The 19,068-nt window shown below is 37.6% G+C and overlaps 1 protein-coding gene across 2 annotated transcripts in view; it reads right to left on the reverse strand.

The window, feature by feature from the left end:
- SCFD1 (sec1 family domain containing 1) overlaps positions 1-14,503 on the reverse strand; it is a 118,596-nt gene extending 104,093 nt beyond the window's left edge. The window contains exons 1-5 of one of the 2 annotated variants that reach the window (XM_043984996.1): positions 14,347-14,503; positions 6,980-7,050; positions 5,533-5,621; positions 3,154-3,244; positions 1,496-1,618 (exon numbers count right to left, since the gene is read on the reverse strand). In XM_043984996.1, coding sequence (XP_043840931.1) covers positions 1,496-1,618; positions 3,154-3,244; positions 5,533-5,621; positions 6,980-7,050; positions 14,347-14,404 — 432 coding nt within the window. In that variant the 5' untranslated portion in view covers positions 14,405-14,503. The remainder of the gene's footprint in view (positions 1-1,495; positions 1,619-3,153; positions 3,245-5,532; positions 5,622-6,979; positions 7,051-14,346) is intronic. The other variant, XM_043984997.1, reaches the window with a different exon arrangement.
- Between the last annotated feature and the right edge of the window lie 4,565 nt (positions 14,504-19,068).

Genomic DNA, 19,068 nt, shown 5'->3' on the forward strand with positions numbered 1-19,068 from the left:
CATTCATATCTTTTTTTTTTTTTTTTGGTGGGGCAATGAGGGTTAAGTGACTTGCCCTGTGTTACACAGTTAGTAAGTGTTGAGTGTCTGAGGCTGGACCTGAACTCAGGTGCTCCTGAATCTAGGGCCAATGCTTTATCCACTTTACCACCTGGCCCCATATCCTTTGGCAATTTATCTTTTGGGGAACTGGTTTATACATATGGCCTTATGCATCTGTATCAGTTCCTTATATATTTTGGATTTTGAGACATTTCCCTGAAAAATGTGAGGCTTAGACTTTTTCCCATTTACCTGTTTCCCCACTATTTTAACTACATTAAATATGTTTATGCAAAAACTTAATTTTATATAATCAAAATCGTGCATGTTATCTTGTGTGACATTTTCTAGCACTTGTTCAGTCAGTTATCAGTTTTGTTCCATAGATTTTTGTTTTAAAGCTGCCTTCTTCACTCTGGTCTTGTACTCCTTTGTCATCACTCAAGCTGCAGGTTCCATGGTGGAGGTGCAGGTTGTCCATTGCACCTGGGTGCAGATGCTGAAAATGCCTAAGTGAGGATCTGAGGGGCAAGGCCGGAGGGGAGAGCAACCATCCCATGTCCCTAAAGAGAGGAGAGGAAAGGAGAGGAATACCTCTACAGGGTTGTAAGGCTCAAATGAGAATGATGTATGTAAAGTACTTTGTAAATCTCAAAATGCTCTATGCCAGTTATTATTACAAATATATAATGCTGACTTCTGACCATAATGTACTGCATTTGTCATAGTTAAGACTGCATCTGCTATTCATTTTTTCCTTTCAAAAGACAATATGACACCATATTTATAAGACACTTACTTTTTATAACTGCTTATATTCATAAGAGCCCTGTGAGGTTTAAGTATGGCAGTTTTACAGATGAGGAAATAGAAGCTTAGCATTTTAAGAGATTTGCCTTTTCCTCCCAGGGAAAGAAAAAAAGAAGACAGTGCTAACGAGCCATCTCAAGATATGTCTCCCCCATCACTTTCACATGATTAAAGAGTTCTAAGGCTGTAGTAATTGAGATAAAACAACCATCAGCACAGTATGAACAAGGACTTTGGGTGATTAAAACAGAGAGTTGCTTCTGATTCATGCTAAGAAAATATAAAGCAACAGCCCAAGACAAGGACTTGTTTTATTCTGTTTTTCAAAGTTTTTGAGTAAAGCCTACTTATCACCTGAGTATTACTTTACAGGTACTCTCTTAATTTATTCTATTATACTTAAGTTAGAAATAATTTGATTGTTGTATTATTATTAGACTTGGTACAAAATGTATTGACAGTGGGGTTATTTATGAATGTCCTTTAACCACTGAAGCTTGGATGGATCCTACTTAGCCGTATCAATATAAATGTTCATAAATGGTTCAGATTCTGAATACTGGTTACTAAAAATACAATATAACATGAGGTTTAGGTTTAAATTTTGATGGAGAATGTGAAGAGCTAAACAAAATATTCTTACCTTTGCTACTTGTGTGACTGCACTAGCTGCTAAGGCAGCATTTGCAATATCTTCCAGTTTACTTCTTGAAATAGCAGAAATAAAATTTAAATAATAAGATTCATAGAGTTGATTTCGAAGATCCTGTCAACACAATAAATAAACTTTTTATAAGATTTTATAAGGCTATCCAATTTTAAACTTGGACAAGAGAGTTGCTTACAAATGCTTGAAAAACAAAAAGGGATAAATGTGACATTGGAAAAAGTCAGAAAGACTCATAGTTATTTAGTACTATAAATTATGGTTTTAAAAATACAACAACTAAGGAACCAGGAGATGAAATATGATATAATGGACCGAGAAAGCAGCCTCAGACAAGGGAAAAAACCTGGTTTCAAGACTGCCCTGGATACAGACTGGTTGTGTGTCCCTGGAAAGTTATTTAACCTTTCAGAGTCCTAGGCATCTTTGGCTCCCTAAGCGACACAATAGCTGATAATCAGTATTGCTAGAATGAGTTTCCTCACCAAGGTTCCTTATATCAATAAAAATCACAGGTCCAGATGAAAAAATAGCTGAGATTATGTACATTTATCAACAAAATATTGTTTATTTTTGGTTTTTTTTGTTTGTTTGCTTGCCGGGGCAATGAGGGGTTAAGTGACTTGCCCAAGGTCACACAGTGTCAAGTGTCAGACCGGATTTGAACTCAGTCCTCTGAATCCAGGGCTGGTGCTTTATCCATTGCCAGCGCTTTTATCCATTGAACAAAATATTATTGAACCCAAATGCAATTTTAAAAAATTATAACCGATCCTAACAAAAATAAGAAGGAAAAAAGGAAAGCAATTCAGCAAAATTCCCCAAAACATCAACTGAGTCTGACAACATATGCAATATCCCTCAGCCATAGTTTCCCCAGCCACCTCTCCAATGAAGGAGGGATGTCTATTGTTTCATCTCTTCAAAAGAGAAAAGCTTGGTCATTATAATTACAAAAATCTGTATCAGGTTTTTGTTGTTGTCCTTTCCATTTACACCACTGCAGAGTCAACTAATAGATAAACTGCCAAATCTAACAGCCTTTTTTCAAGGACTTGCCCTTCTTACCTCTCTACAGCATTGACACTATGGACCATCTCTCCTTCCTGAATATGCTGTCCACTCTGGGCTTTCATGACATTGCTTTCTCTTGCTTCTCCTAGCTGTCTAGCCAATCCTTCTCAGTTTCTTTTGTAAAATCATCATTATCCTGTTTATTTCCCATCCCCTACGTGTGGATGGGTCTCTGGGCATTGTTCTAGGCTCTCCTCAAGGGACCTCAGGTTATCTACTAATTAGTCAACTAAAAAAGTAAAAATTCTCTTAAACAATATTTTTTTATGGCAAATTTGAAGATACCAAAAAATCTCTCCTGGTAAAAAGGGAGGGACTACAGGGTAGCGTCAGTCACAAATGATGTGTTGGTTAGTTTAGCTAAATTATTTCTTTTAAAATCCTTGTTACAAGAGAAGATTCATTGTGCAGGGAAGGAGGGAAGTATATATGACATAAAAGCAAAAGGTAATCATACAATTTTTCCAGCTCTGATTGTTCTTAAAAAAGTAATTAATCAGTAACACTTTGATTATTTACTATGAAATCCAATAGTCAATAATAAGGAGACGTTACATTACCTGGCACATTCTGTCAATATTTTCTTCAGTTGGCATTACAAAGTAAACTGCTGGGACATCAGGGATAGGGTCCCGATCAGAGTGCAAAAGCCTGGCAAAAATCAAAATTATAAAATTAACCATTTATCATAAACCATTTTTCTTCTTAATTACTCATGCTTATGAGGAGGCCTTAAATAACAACTCTCCACCAGAAGTTAAATGGAAAGGGCTCTAGAAAGGCAGTACAGCATAATGAATTTGATGACCACTTGTGTGGCCAGCAGGTCATGTAACCTTCCTAAGTCTCAGTTTCCTCTTTGGAAATAATAACCTCAGAGCTGCAGTAAGGCTCAAATGAGATAGTAAGGGTAGAGAAGTATATAAAGTTAGTTATAATTGCCATGAAAATAAAGATAGCTGGTTGCTTCCCCACCTTATGATGATATTCACCTGATGTTAGCCCTGCTCTTCTTATCACCATCCTCACTTTCCTTCAGCAATTCACTTTATACCACTCTCTTTTCATCTCTTCCCTTTAATCAACTCTGAGCTAACAAAGCTAGATTACAGAAAATTTATCAAATGGGCCAAAGAAAATAAGGATGATCGTTAAGTGCTTACCCTGAACAAGACACATTATATAGAGATAAAGAAAAAGCAGTTACCTAGGCTAAGGAGCACATATCCCACTTGTCTACAATTTATCTAATCTAATACATAGTAAATGTGGCAGCAGAGAACACTAACAGCTAGATGAAGGATGCAGACCAGAAAAAGGCTACAGGAGTGAAGATACATAGGCTATCTTGAAAAAAGACATGCTGTCTAAGCCAGCTGGCAGTATATAGAGCATAGGACCTGGAGTCAGGAAAACCTGAATTCAAATTCAGCCTCAGACAATGTTTATTGTGACCTGGGCAAGTCACTTAGCCTCAGTCTGACTTAGTTCCCTCATTTGTAAAATGGGGATAGTAATATCACCAACCACAGTTGTTGTGGGATCAAATGAGATAATAATTGTAAGCACTTTGTAAATCTTAAAGCACCATATAAATATGCTTAAAATTGTAGGGCTAAATGGTAGAGGATAGAGTGCTGGACCTGGAATCAGGAAAACTCTTCCTGAGTTCAAATATGGCCTCGGATATTTAACTGTGTGATCCTGGGTAAGTCACTTAATTAACCTGTATGCCACAGTTTCCTCAATTGTAAAATGAGCTGGAGAAGGAAATGGCAAACCACTCTAGTATCTTTGCTGAGAAAACCCTAAATAGGGTCACACAGTTGGACATGACTGAAAAACAAATGAACAACAAATTGATATTACTGTTGTTGTTATTGTTTATGAGAGGCAGAGATGAGGAGGAAATGGATAATAGGCATGTAAAACAGCTTCTAAGAATGCACAGAGGAAAGGAATGGAGCATAGAGCTTGTGAGATACTTATTAGTCCAGTTTGGCCATAATGCAGGGCCTATAAAAAGACTATAAAATAAGACTGGAAAGAGTGGTAGAAGCCAGAATATGGAAGGGCTTTAAATTCAAGGCTGAGAAGTTTATATTATATCCTAGAGGCCAAGGGGAGCCAAGGAAGACTTTTGAAGATGGCATTAGCATGGTCAGTTGACACTGACTAGTGTTTTAGGACTATCATTTGGGCAGCTATGGAGAGGTTGAAGTAGGGAAAGGAAAGACCTGAAGCAGGGAGACCGATTAAGAACTAGCTTAGATGAGAAGTAATCAGAGCCTTAACTAGGATGGTGCCAAAAGAACAAGGAGGAAGGAGATTGGTGAGAGATGTTGTAGAGGTATGATTGACAAGACTTGCAAAATAACTCCATATGGTGATGAGAATGAGGTGTTTTAATTTCATAGTATTTTTAAAAATGGAAACAAAAAGTTAATAATCCTGAGTATGAAGTTGGGTAAATGGGAAGATAATGAGTACCTATATATGGTAATTACAACAACTTAAAGAGCTAAGCAAACACATCTCTGTAGTCCCAAAAAGGAAAAGCAAACTCTTGGGGCTCCAGAGTGTCACACTAAGAAACTCTCTTAAAAGTTAAAAAGGACAGGGCAGCTAGGTGGTGCAGTGGATAGAGCACCAGCCCTGGATTCAAGAGGACCTGAGTTCAAATCCAACCTCAGACACTTGACACTAGCTGTGTGACCCTGGGCAAGTCACTCAACCCTCATTGCCCCACAAAAACAACAATAAAAAACAAAATAACCAAAACAAAAAGAGTTAAAAAGGACAGTGGCAAAGTTTTGTCACATATTTCCAGTTCCACCTATCATAGATCAAAATATCCAGGAATCACAATCATGCAGAAGAAAAATCTTAACATTTCTTTTCAAATAACTTAAAATTATTTTGAATGTGTTAACACTCACAGATGCAAAGTGATTCCCATGTCTCTCAATTCCTTCACAGACAGCAGGGGAGAGATAATATCTTGGCCAAATCTGTCAAAAATGAGCACCTGCCCAAAATAAACCAAACAATTCCTTTGAAATAGTATTACTATTGAAAGATAAATAAGGAACTTAATTTTCAGACATATCAAAGTAAATTTTAGCTAACTTGATAATCACACTGATTCTTAAGCATTGCCTAAATTTGACATTTTTCATTGAAAGCATGTAATAATACAGCAACTCATTTTAAAATATATACTATTATCAAATCAATAGATGCAATATCATAATTTACTATACTCGAACATTTTCCTAGGCTAAAATGTAGTGTAAAAATACCAACAAAACTTGTTTTTAAGGAAAATTTGTAGACTGACAGCATCATGATACACTTTTTTCTTCATTAGAGACAAACTAAAGATCTTCAGAGCTTTATAGAAACAAGGCTTATGCCTGAACAGAAAGTTTACCAAAATTAGATTTCAAGGAAATATATGTTCTTACCTACTTATATAAATGGGCCGATACACCTTATGGTATCAAATAGTAGGGTTCTAAGGTCTCTCTCAGTCCTGAGATTCAATGACTCTCTGATTATTTACATTAAAAAAAAAAGAATAGTGCTCGTGGAACGCAAAGAAAACCAACTATACCTTTACTTTTAGCTCTAAAATCAAATCCAAAATTAGTTTTAAAGAGAAAGAAAAAACATAAAGAAATATGGAAAGACCATCATTAAATAATTCTGAAATGGAACTACAAGAACAAAGTACACACTATTACCATATCAGATAAAAAGCGATGAGAATGAATGGATAAAGAATCCTAATGGAAATGTGAGTGAATAAATGAAAAGTTGTATCATTTTATGGGATGAATCTATTTTAAGATAGTAGCAAAATCTGAAATAATAATGTTTATAAAAAATTTTTAAATTTTGAATGCAAAGAAGAATTATGGACAATCAAGGGATTTTAGAAGTATTAATAAATATTTTTCATAACCACTTCAGTTTTTTCCCCAATAAATAATAGGTGGTGAGACAGCATGAAGATGGCAAAGTTAATAAGGGACTTTCTTGTGTGCTACAATTCTCTTCAGAGAGGCTAAAGCTTTTTGATCTTATTTACAGAGTGTAAAATTTGTTAAAATCTCCCAAGTGTTCTTTTCCTCCAAATCTCAAAACATCTATGTCATCAGAACAATGTTACATTGTTCATATGAAGAAGGAAAAGAATTAATTGGACACACACAATACTACCCAACTTTCAAAGTATTTCTTTTTAAGCTGAAAATAGGCTTCCAATAAATGAGGTACTAAAAAAAAAATCTGGACTAGAAAATGAATGCAACATCAAATAAATTAAACCCATTTATATTTAAAGACAGAGATAAATTCTCCCCATTATATTAAATGTCTTACCTTCCATACTGGTTCTCCAGTGTTGTTTTTAACATGAGGAACATTAAAATTCAACATACGTTTCAAAGCCACTTAAAAAAAAAAAAAGGAGTTAGTTTGGTCTTATTTTCTCTCTCATTTTAATTAGGAACAAAATCCAAATACTGTCCAACTTAAAACACAAATTTACAAAAGAACTGAGAAGGTTGCTGCTTCTATAATTCCACAATGCACACTCTTCCACCAGTCTTGCCTTACACCTCCCAACCCCAAGACTGCCACTTCCATAGAAGCTGGTACTACCATCATATACTTAACTACTATGCACAATACTCAAGTACTATGCACAACACTAATAATGAGGAAACTAAGGTATAAACCTATATTATCAGTACTATGGAATTTATGGTGTTAATGTTTTAATTTTGACAATCTGTTTATCCATCAAATGTTTATTATGCAACTACCACCCCATCCATTGGCAAAAGGTAAATGGTTCTTTTCATATGCTTATGGTACCAAGCTATTTAAGCACCAGAAGAGCCAAGGTGGTAGAAAGAGACAATTTTATAACTTATTAGAAGACTCCAGCATGGTCCCCTGAAGCCCTGGGCACAATTTTCCTGGGAAAAGGCTTTGCAAAATGTGTTTGGAAACAGGCAAAGTTGGAAGCAAAGAAGTACTTCTCAGCCCCAATCTAGAGGTGCTGATAAGAAAAATGTTGGACTGTTCTAGGTCTACTTAAACACATCCAGCAGTTGGTAACATGGACTTAAGAATTTGAGACTGTGGATAAAATTATAGATCTGAGACTCACACAGTTAAGGGGTAGAATATGGATGATGATCCTACAAAGAAGAATAAGGACTGACCAAAAAGGTTGAGATACAAAGGGAGAGGAGATGGAGGCAAGGAGTGAAGATGTCTTTTTTGCCTGTTTGGCAATGAAATGGAGCAGACATGTAAGAGTTTTTAAGGATGGAGGAAGATACCTGGGATTATTTGTGGACAAGGACAATGGTGTCAGGAAACAAGAGAGAAAGAAAGTTAAGAATATATGATTGAGGGGGGCAGCTAGATGGCGCAGTGGTTAAAGCACCGGCCCTGGATTCAGGAGTACCTGAGTTCAAATCCGGCCTCAGACACTTGACACTTACTAGCTGTGTGACCCTGGGCAAATCACTTAACCCCCTATTGCCTGCAAAAAAAAAAAAAAAAAAAAAAAAAGAATATATGATTGAGGGGGGCGGCTAGGTGGCGCAGCGGATAAAGCACTGGCCCTGGATTCAGGAGTACCTGAGTTCAAATCCAGCCTCAGACACTTGACACTTACAAGCTGTGTGACCCTGGGCAAGTCACTTAACCCCCATTGCCCCGCAAAAAAAAAAAAAAAAGAATATATGATTGAGGGGCAGCTAGGTGACGCTGTGAATAAAACACCGGCCCTGGATTCAGGAAGACCTGAGTTCAAATCTGGCCTCAGACACTTGACACCTACTAGCTGTTTGACCTTGGGCAAGTCACTTAACCCTCACTGCCCTGGGGAAAAAAAAAAAGAATATATGATTGAGTGGGCAGAGTTATGGAAGAGGAGGAATCAAGGGTACTAGTAAAGGGGATTAACTCTGATGAGGACAAAAAGCAATTCTTCATCACAGACTAACAGAGAAAATCGTGTGTGGGGGGGGTGATATTATCAAGGAGAGCTGAGGTATAGAATAGGGGAGAAGGATGGCCTCTTAAAGATGGTCTCTATTTCCTCAATGAAGTACAAGATAAAGTTCTCTGCTGAGAGCAAGTTCCTACTACTAGAGAGTATGAAAGGTTCAAGAGATTAGATAAGGTTTAGGACAGCTGCTGTGAGGAATATAGAAAACCAATGAAGAAAGAATAATGGATTACCTTTTAGCAGCAAGGGCTCAGTTCAGATTATATAATCAATTTCTAGTGGATCCAGTCAGCAAGGTTTACCAACTTTCTCCAGCTCTACTGAGCAGCACCTGAACAGGAGCAGAGAAGGCAGATAGATGGTGCAGGAGAATCCAAGACTGGGGTTTGGCAAGGCATAAGTGACACTAGGACAAAGGACCAAGGGATTCAGGAGTATAGACTAGTACAAAGTTGAATTGGGTCAAAAATGAGAAGGGAAGAGAAAGATACCAGAGAAAGAATAATGGCCAGGGAGTGCAGTGAAGGTGAAGATCATTCTTTGGTGAGGATGAAGAAAAGTTTCCTAAGTAGTGAGGAGTAAGGAGAGAAGGAATGTTAAGAGGTTATGATTGGAGAGGGGTTACGATTGATCATAAAAGCAGAACACTAAGGAATGATGCTGAGATCAAAGATAAGACTGTCCAGGTATGTGATTGAAGTCATGGGAGAAGCTTGGTAAGACTGACAACCATTGAAGCCAGAATATGAAAAAATCACGGATAAAAGAAATCTCTCTCTCCCTCTCCCTCTCTCTGTTGGGCATTTCTAGACCAGATGTCTAGAGCTCCATGGCTTAGATGAAATGAAGGTGGATAGAGGGAGGCCAAAGCTGACACACTGTGAGCTCCCTACCTGAGTACCTAAGAAATACTATACTTCTTTTTGCTGTGGTCTTACATGGCTCCCAATACTTCCTTTGATCTCCCATGGGTCCTAGTTACCTACTTTGGTCTCCTTGACTATGTTCAGCTCTTTTCGTTTCTCACCCTCCATACTCCCCACCCCTATCCTGAGAGTCGACCTGGTATAGTGGGAAGAACACTGGATTTGGAGTAAGAAACCCTGAGTTCAAAACCCTGCTCTGCCACTTTACAGCTTGTACAATGTTAGGCAAGTCCCATTTCCACTGTGGGTTTCAGTTTTCTCATCTGCAAAATGAGAGTGTTGGACTAGATAACTTCTAAAGTCCCTTCCAAATCTCAATCTATGTTCCTATGAATAGATTTCTTAAAATAAAACTCAAAGTTTTCCAGAAACTTTACAACCAAAAGAGACAAGTACGTAGATGACTAGTCCACCAACCCTCATGAATTTGTTCCAGAGAAATAAAGTAGATAAAAGAATGTTATATACACTGCCACCTAAAATTAAGGCTCTAAAAGATGAGGTTGGTCTATATACAAATCCACCACCAGAAGAGGGAATAGAAGTGCAGGGGCTGTGTTGAGTGGAGCTGTCAGGGAAATGCCCGGAGCAAGACAGATGCTGGGCCTCAAGAATCTCCCTGAGGCAAGCTAGAGCCAGGCAATCCAAAAAGAAGCAGTGGGAGTTAAAGGAGATCTGAGCCCTGGGCTAGCCACAGAAAACAGGAAGAGAAGGAGAATCAGGTATTCTGGGCTGGAAGGAATCTCAGGTCAATGATTCCAAGTCCCTCATTTTACAGATGAAGAAGACTACCTGTCCATGGAATGATATTCCTACTATATCACATATCTATAGAATGGTCTGGGAGTCTAACCATGACATGTACCATTGTTTCTACCAGAGAAGATAGATTAAGTTCCACACAACACAGACAACTCAGGTTCAACATTCAAGTCAGGTCCTATATCACAAAAGATATGACTTGAAAAGTAGGTTGGAGTTAGATCGTGGACAGTGCTTTGAACAGTATCAGGACAATGTGTTATTACAAAATGACCTAAGTGAAGTCTTATTAAAGATCTACTTCTGTCTTCTACCTAAATCTGTGCTTTGTCTTCAGAAAAGGTACTATGCCTTCCTCATGTTCCCTTCGAGATGAGAACCTCTATTATAAATAGAAAGGTTAAACAGTTTATTTCTCATAGAGCTTAAGAAAACCCATTCCAGAGTATATATTTAAAATTCATTTTAAGCAGTGAAAAGAGGGTTTTGAAAACATGCATTAATTGGAGATTATCATGCAATACTTTTTCAAAAGAAATCAAACAGCTTTGGGCACTATTTTTAAACTAGTTTAAGCTAACTCAATTGATGCAAATCCTTGAACTAAACCTAAGTTTTGTGACCTGGTGTGTAGGATAAGAACATTGGATCCAGGAAGACCTGGATTCAAATGTGACCCTTGATACTTACTAGCTTGTATGGACCTGGGCAAGTGATTGAACACCTGATTCTCAATTTTCTCATCTGTAAAATAAGATGGACTTGATAACATCTAAGTTCCCTGCTAGCTCTAAATCTGTGATTCAACAATCACAGAGAATGGTTTGTTACTTCTCAGATGCACTTGCAATTCTTTTTCCCTCCCCTTCTCACTATCAGTCTATCACAAACTCCTTTCCCCAAAGTTAGTTCCTCTGGCTCACTTGGTCCCAAGGCTAGTCCACAGGACAGGGTGACAGGACTGGAGGGACAAGGGACAAAGGGAGAAGAGGGAAGACAAAATGTCAAAGTCACTCTTCCTTCTACCGTGTTCTTTTTTTAATTTGTATTTTTTTTTTGCAGGGCAATGAGAATTAAGTGACTTGCCCAAGGTCACACAGCTAGTAAGTGTTAAGTGTCTGAGGGCGGATATGAACTCAGGTCCTCCTGAGTCCAAGGCTGGTGCCTTATCTACTGAGCCACCTAGCTGCCCCCTCTACTGTCTTCTTAATTCCCTCTAATTCCACTATCAGTCTCAATGGCAACAGAACATCCAATTCTTTCCCCTTCCCCTATTTTATTTTCTGCCCCAGAGGCCCAGTCCTGTTCTGTTCTAATGGGGAAAGACCTATAAAACCGATTGTGAATTGTTAATTTGGGAGGTTCATAAATTTTACTACAATCCTTTGCATACCCAAAGACCTATGTTGATCAGATACATACATCTTTGACTTTATGAGACCTAAGTGAAAAAAAAGAGAAGCAGGGCAAATTGGGGCAGGTGTCTTTTCTTCCCTCATTTCTTATTATGATATCAATAAAAATCATTAGAGACCCTCAAAAGAGTTTTAAGTACTTATAACTTGGTGAGGTAGGTAATACAGATATCATTACCTCCTACCTCATTTTACAAATGAAAAAAGAGAGATCAAGTGACTTGCCCTTAATCACAAAGCTATTATATGTCAGATACAGGATAAGAACCCAAGTCTCAGCTGGCTCTAGACTCCAATGCCATTACCACTACCTGTCTGTGGAATGACATTCCCACTATATCGCATACCTCCATAGAATGGTCTGGGAGTCTAACCATGACATGTAACATTGTTTCTACTAGAGAAGATACATTAAGTTGCAAACAACATTTATAAACAGAATTCTGGCAAATGAAGGTGTTGAGAACTACTTGTAACCTTTATACATCATGAAGCCTGATTGGTGCATATTTCTACAGTAAAAATTCTACAGTTATTTGTGTTGTCTTTTAAAAAAAAAATCTCATAAAGTTTTAAAACTATCATGCTAAGAAATTTCATTCATTAACCACTGGGGTAGAGGCAGTGACTAATTCTAGGTTCTTTGAAGTGTACTGAAAATTGCTAAAATTAAACAAAAGTTAAAAAACATTAAAAACAAATTTCTTAGGGGATAAAGCACAGGCCCTGGATTCAGGAGGACCTGAGTTCAAATATGGCCTCAGACACTTGACACTTATAGCTGTGTGACCCTGGGCAAGTCACTTAACCCTCATTGCCCTGAAAAAAAAATTAATTACTTAATTGAAAACAAACAAATTTCTTTTCAATCTTATCTCCCCCAAATCCTCGGTAACAATAGTGTTCTCTGGCAAGACTGGGCTACTTTACTTTAAAAATACAATAAGGGTTTGTCAAGTGCATAATTAAAAAACAACTTAAAAATTAGATTTAAAGTCTAAGAACCTAGAAATCTAATCCTAATTTTGCTACTTACTATTTATGAAACTTTGGCAAGTCTTTTATACCCTCTGAGTTCTCCATCAACTGTAAATTAGGGGCAGGAGAAAAGGGGAGAGGGGGAGGTTGGACTAGACATCTATAAGGTATGATCCTGTGCTGTATGTCTTCTAGGCTCTGGTCCTGGGTTTACTCTTGCCTAAAATGTCCTAGGTCACTCTACCTGTGTACATGCAGAATATCTTATTTTCCAACTAGAATGCAAGTTCTTGCATATTCATAAAGATAATTTCCCAAAAGCACCAAGGAAAAAATTCTCTTATTATGCAATTAATTAGTAGAGAAATGAATGTCTTACTTTCATTTAGGGACATAAAACATTGAGTTCAACATCTAAATTAATGAATAACAGATGTGGTATTGTCACTTACCAGTGTAGTATTGCTACAATGAAGTTCATCTTAACTGAAATTCCCCTTGAGATGTTATGCTAAGTTTCATTTGCCAATTTCCTTAAACATTCACATTTTAAAAACAAGTGGAAATATAAAAATTTCTATTTACGAAACTTCCAAAAGGTCCGTTTCAAATTACTTTTCATCGTTGGTAGGCCTGTAAACTTCTATGATAAAAGAATCTTGAAGGGACCATTACTTCAATACAAAATACAAAGCTCCAAAGATCAAAATATGAATTAAAAAATAAAACCAAGGATGCAAAAAAGGAAAACAATATGTACCACAAACTTTTTGGTGCATAAACTGAAGACAATTAAGAACTGTATTCCTTTACACGCATAATACACATTACCCAAAGTTACTAAAATGCTCACCTGAATCTTTAAGGGGGAAAAAATGAAATAGGAAAACCTTTGAAAATATGCATATGTGTATAAAAATCCATATACGTATATTTCACCAATATTACTAGATGTAAGGACTAGAAATGTGAATTCCCCCAGCACTAAATATTTCCCAGGAATAACTGAAGGAACAGTATCATTACACGTATGGAAAAGAATTGTCCCTGGAAGTGCCGCCTAAATCATTACCTTGTCTCTTTATCCCTGGAAGCTGCCTAAGAGGGGCTGTTCATCACCTAACATTCCCTCCACCACGAACCCGGGAAAACTACTCCAAAGGACGCCTATCCGACTAGGAAGAGAGACATATCTGTGGGACCGGGACTGGGAAAAAAAACACTAGGGGATCACTTGGGTCTCCTCAGGTCTTCGGGATGCTACGGAAGGACGCAGAAGAGAAGCCCGGGGGCGGCGGGCAACAGGTGGGAAAGTCGAGCGACAGAGGACTGGTCAAAAGGGGGATGGGGTGGAGGCTGGGGCAGCCCGACCCGAGCCCGGCTCCCGCTGCCCCCGCCGCCCCCGCCAGCATCACCTCTTCCTGCTACAGGGGGAGGGGCCCCGGGACCCAGACTCCTGCCTGGCCAGCACAGCCCAGACCAGAAGCACCGCTTCTGCTGGGCGGCCCAGCGCGGAAGGCGACTATGCGTTAGATGAAGCTGGGCCTGGGAGGGGGAGAGGAGGAGGAGGAGGAGGAGGAGGAGGAGGAGGAGGAGGAGGAGGAGGAGGAGTACGAGGGCCACGAACGAAGCTGGTACCTGTCTGCCTTTCTCGGATACTGGCTGCAGCCGTGGCCGCCATCTTGACTCCCACCATTCACCGCCGGCCCTAGAGCCGAAAAGCCCGGAGCAGCAGGATGACGTGGCCGACCCGACGCCCCCGGAAGGAAAGGGGGAGGGAAGCAGGAGTGGAGCGGAGAACGAAGAATCAGAAGACGCTCCCTAGGACACGTGGCTGCCTTAGCCCCGCCCTTTCTAGGTCAGATTGAGTCACATGGTTTGCAACTGAGCCGGTCGGCGCTGCGCGGGTACTCGCTCTGAGAGCTTTTAAATCTATGGAATGTGGCATTTCCGCAATTTTGGAAGCTGGTCGCTCGGAGGAGAAAGGGGCCCACCGGGAACCGTTCTCACCTAAGTGTAAAGAAATGGGCAGTATCCCGTTGTTGGCATTCTGCGAATTAATCTGTAGCCTTATTGGCCTTTTTTCTGTCCTGTAGTGGAGAGGGGGTGGCAGAGGTTTCAAACTGTTGACTACGGGGGTGACACAAGTAATCAACTTCCCATCATTATGGGAAAGTGGGGGAGGGGAAGGATGCAGCGAGAAAAAGGTTCGTAAACTTATTAAAGAATTATTTAAAAAGAAACAAACATGGGCAGCTAGGTGGCGCTGTGGATAAAGCACCAGTCCTGGATTCAGGAGGACCTGAGAACGCAGACATTTGATACTAGCTCTGTGACCTTGGGCAAGTCACTTAACCCTCATTGCCCGAAAAAAATAAAATAAAAAACCAAACACCCCAAACCATCGTTTTAAATTTGAATCCTTAGACTTTATTGCACTTCAAAAAATTGGATACACATGACAGTTCATCTCCCATAATCAATTATCCAAAACACGGAGTTCAACACTGACATACTTAAGTACTAAATACTAAACTGCTACATTAATTCTGAAGCTGTACCAAATTCTGCAATGTAAATTTTAAACTACTATTTACACAACTAAAACTTAAATATTCAAATTTTAATAATCGCTGTTACATTAAAATGTAGTAATCATTTTTTCTACTGGCAAGTATTTTTATTTCCCACATCAATGGTCTAATGAAATCACAAAAACACTATTGGTTATCTATCATTTATTCCAATAGAAATCATCCAATATTAAGGGAAAATATTGATATTCCAAAATATTTTATTAGTCAAACTTAAAATTTTAAAAATTGCATAAATTTACTGCCAACCTGTAAATTTATTCACTGATATTTTAATTACTTTGCAAGCCAGTGATGTAAAACTAAACAGTACATACAAAAGCTAGCCCTTCAAGGGCTTGCAAGGAGCTTGAGAGCATATATGAAAGCTTCTTGGATTCCTAAAATCCTTTGATATGATTGAAGTACAGACAGTTCTCCCTTTACTTAAGGGACCATTCTGCAGACCTCTACTAGTAACATGAATTTGCCCCTACCAATCCACTTCATTTGGGCTATATAACAAAAACATAAGCAAAATAGTATCTTTACACAAGTCATAAAATGTACTAAAATGCAGACATATTGAGTAATGTACCATGATAATAAACAGAATTATGAAAGGTTAAGTTAACAATAAAGCATGCAATGTATTGCATAGTAAGGACAACATAGGTTTGCAGTATGTTGCCTTTCCTCTACCCACTGCACCTAGCACTGGTAGTTGGCTGTGCAACTTTTAATGAAGCTAGGGAACTATTTGGACAGTGGCTCTCTTTTTCCCCCTTATGTATCTGATGATAGCAACCAATATTATCTTCAACTAGTCTTTGAATTTTTAAAAATATTGAAATGGGGCAGCTAGGTGGCACAGTGGATAGAGCACTGGCCCTGGAGTCAGGAGTACCTGAGTTTAAATCTGGCCTCAGAAACTTAACACTTACTAGCTGTGTGACTCTGGGCAAGTCACTTAACCCCAATTGCCTCACTTAAAACAAACAGACAAACAAAAAAATATTGAAGTATTTGGGTCCATCTTTTCAACGCAAGAAAACATTTACTCAAAAGATGAAGTGCTTCTGCTATTTCCTTGTCAATCTTTTTGGTTGGACCTTGGGTTCCAAAGTTTCCCTTTCTTCTTCTGCAATCTTAGCAGCTAGCAGTTCAATCAGATCCTCATTCAACAGTTTTTCTCCATGACACTCTATCAACTCTACATCATTCTCATCTACTTCTAGCTCCAATTTTTGGGCTAATTTTATCATCTTGTTATTTTTTTAACATTTCATCTGTCAAATCCACGAAAATTGGGATTGAATTTAGAGTACATTTTCTCCCAATTCTCTTCATATATGTTTGTTACATCTTCCCATGCCTTTTAGAATTCTTTATGTAAAGTCAAATTTGTGTAATTCAAATGTACATAAAGCAAGAACTATCTTACAGTATTCCTTTTTTCTCTTCTCAGCTCATCTGCCACTATCTATATTCAGATCCCTAATTTTAAACCCATCATCTCACCACTTAATTTCCTTATGGTTACATAGAGAATATAAAACAATTATATTTAATTTTAATAACTACAGTATGTACTTATCCAATGCTTAAAATTAAAGTGGTTAGTTATAGAGTGGTAAACATAAGTACAGCACATACCCATGGAGGCAATGTAAACAGCTGGTCACCTCAAGATTGAGAAGTAAAGCAGCATTACATGGATGGGTGGGGTTGGGTGAGGGTAGGTGAGTTTGTGTGTGTGTGTGTGTGTGATGTGTGTAAAAACAAAACTTTCCTATCTCTTGAGAATAAGTGAGAAATTAATTAACTATGGAGTGTTACATGTCTCATTCGAAGATTTAATGCTGCCTCATTTATGTGGTAGTTCCTGTCCATATATTCAGCTTAATAACACTTTTCTAGAAGTTATTTTATACAAAGGGATTTTTCCACTTTGTACAAAAAGAATCTCTCCACCCTATCAGAATAGACTTATTACACATGCAGGAAAAGCACTAATGTGTCAGTTTATACAAAAGGATGCTTTCTTCACGTATTTTTCTAGTCATTTCCTATGCAACAGAGACATCATTACAAATTATCCAAATCTGGGTATCAAACTGAGTAGACAAAATTATAGTATATGCTGTCAAAAGAACTCAGACACATTTCTTTCTAAGTTTCTCTTTAGTTAAAAGGTTCATACAATTTAGAGTATTTAGGAATAGGAATTGAAACTAATTTCATTAAGATAGGGAACTCTCAGGTGAAGACACTCCCTCTACCAATGTAGGCCGGCAATATCTTTCTAATTTATAATCTTAGAAAAATGCCTGGGGCCTTGGCACTGAGAAGTCACACCAACCACGATGTGTCAGATGCATGCCTTCAACCTCAGTATTCCTGACCTCAAAACCAGCTCTATCCATTCTGTCATGCAGCCTAAAGTTAAAAAAGTAATTCATATATAAAATCATCACTAGCAGAATTAAATCTGAGATTGGATTATTAAAGCAAACTTTAAATAGTACAAATACTGGACATAAACTACATACATTAAAGTAAGTAATTGAACTACAATGAAAGGAAATATTTTACATTCAATATTACAATTGAACAAACACAATACAATTTATCATAAAAGTAACAATAAAACACCATTAAAAACGTTGCCTATTTACAAATAGAGTAAATCTTTCCTTAGGATGACTGAACACTAAAGGCAAAGCCACTTGGCAAATGTATCTTTTCTTCATACTAATTTTTGTTAGCATAGAGTCACTGGTCATTCACTTATCAATGATTCAATGATTCAATGATTGTTTATCCCATTTCACTTGAAAAGAAAAACAAACAAGCACAGGCCTGAAAGACATCTCAGGAGAATACCAGAATATTTGTGATTAAAAGATATACTTAAAAAAAAAAAGATATACTTAAGTGAAAAAAGAAGCAAGCTTACTCATAGGTACAATTTTGAAATTATATAAATATAAGCATATGAACAGTAAAAACTACTAACTTATTTCTGCTTAGACATAATTGAAAGTAAAAGACTTAACAATATCATATTACCTAAAGGCTTTAACATGAGTGAATCCAACAGAAATAAAGATGTGTTGAGATTCCAGAAGACATAAAAGGTTTAAGACACAACCTCATTCGAAAATCATGTCAATATAAATAAGTTTAACTTTTAAAACTAAAAAGGATTAATAAAGAAATGAAGCTGAAGTTACTCTATTCTCTCCTCCAACTCAAATTTGCCCAAAGGTACTCCTATCAATACCAACAAATACCAAAGGAATCTAGAAATAAGTTTAGATTAGTAAATTTATAAGCTTCCTTGCTGAATTTTCATTTAGAGGAGTTTAGCTGGCATTGCACTTGTGAATTAGGAAAAAACACAGTTAAGTACAAATGTAAAAGATCATCAACATTTGTAGTAGAGTAAAAATGTTCCATCTACTTTGGTACTAACTTCAAATTATGTATATGGAAGATGAGAATAAATTGTTTTTCAATTTTTAAAAATGCATACATTTGTAAGGAATATATTAAAAACAGCACTTACAGGAAATTATGTGAGAATGACTTCTGGAATGAGAACATGGATTTCTAAATATAATACTTTTGTTCCTTTAAATAATTTACCATTGTAATTAACAGGTGCAAAATCATTTTTACATGTATTAAAAGTTAAAATCTATGGGTTAGGGGGCAGCTAGGTGCACAGTGGATAAAGCTCGGCCTGGATTTCAGGAGGACCTGAGTTCAAATCCAGCCTCAG

The sequence above is a fragment of the Dromiciops gliroides genome, chromosome 2 (genome assembly GCF_019393635.1).
Source record: "Dromiciops gliroides isolate mDroGli1 chromosome 2, mDroGli1.pri, whole genome shotgun sequence".
NCBI classification, from domain to species: Eukaryota; Metazoa; Chordata; class Mammalia; order Microbiotheria; family Microbiotheriidae; genus Dromiciops; species Dromiciops gliroides.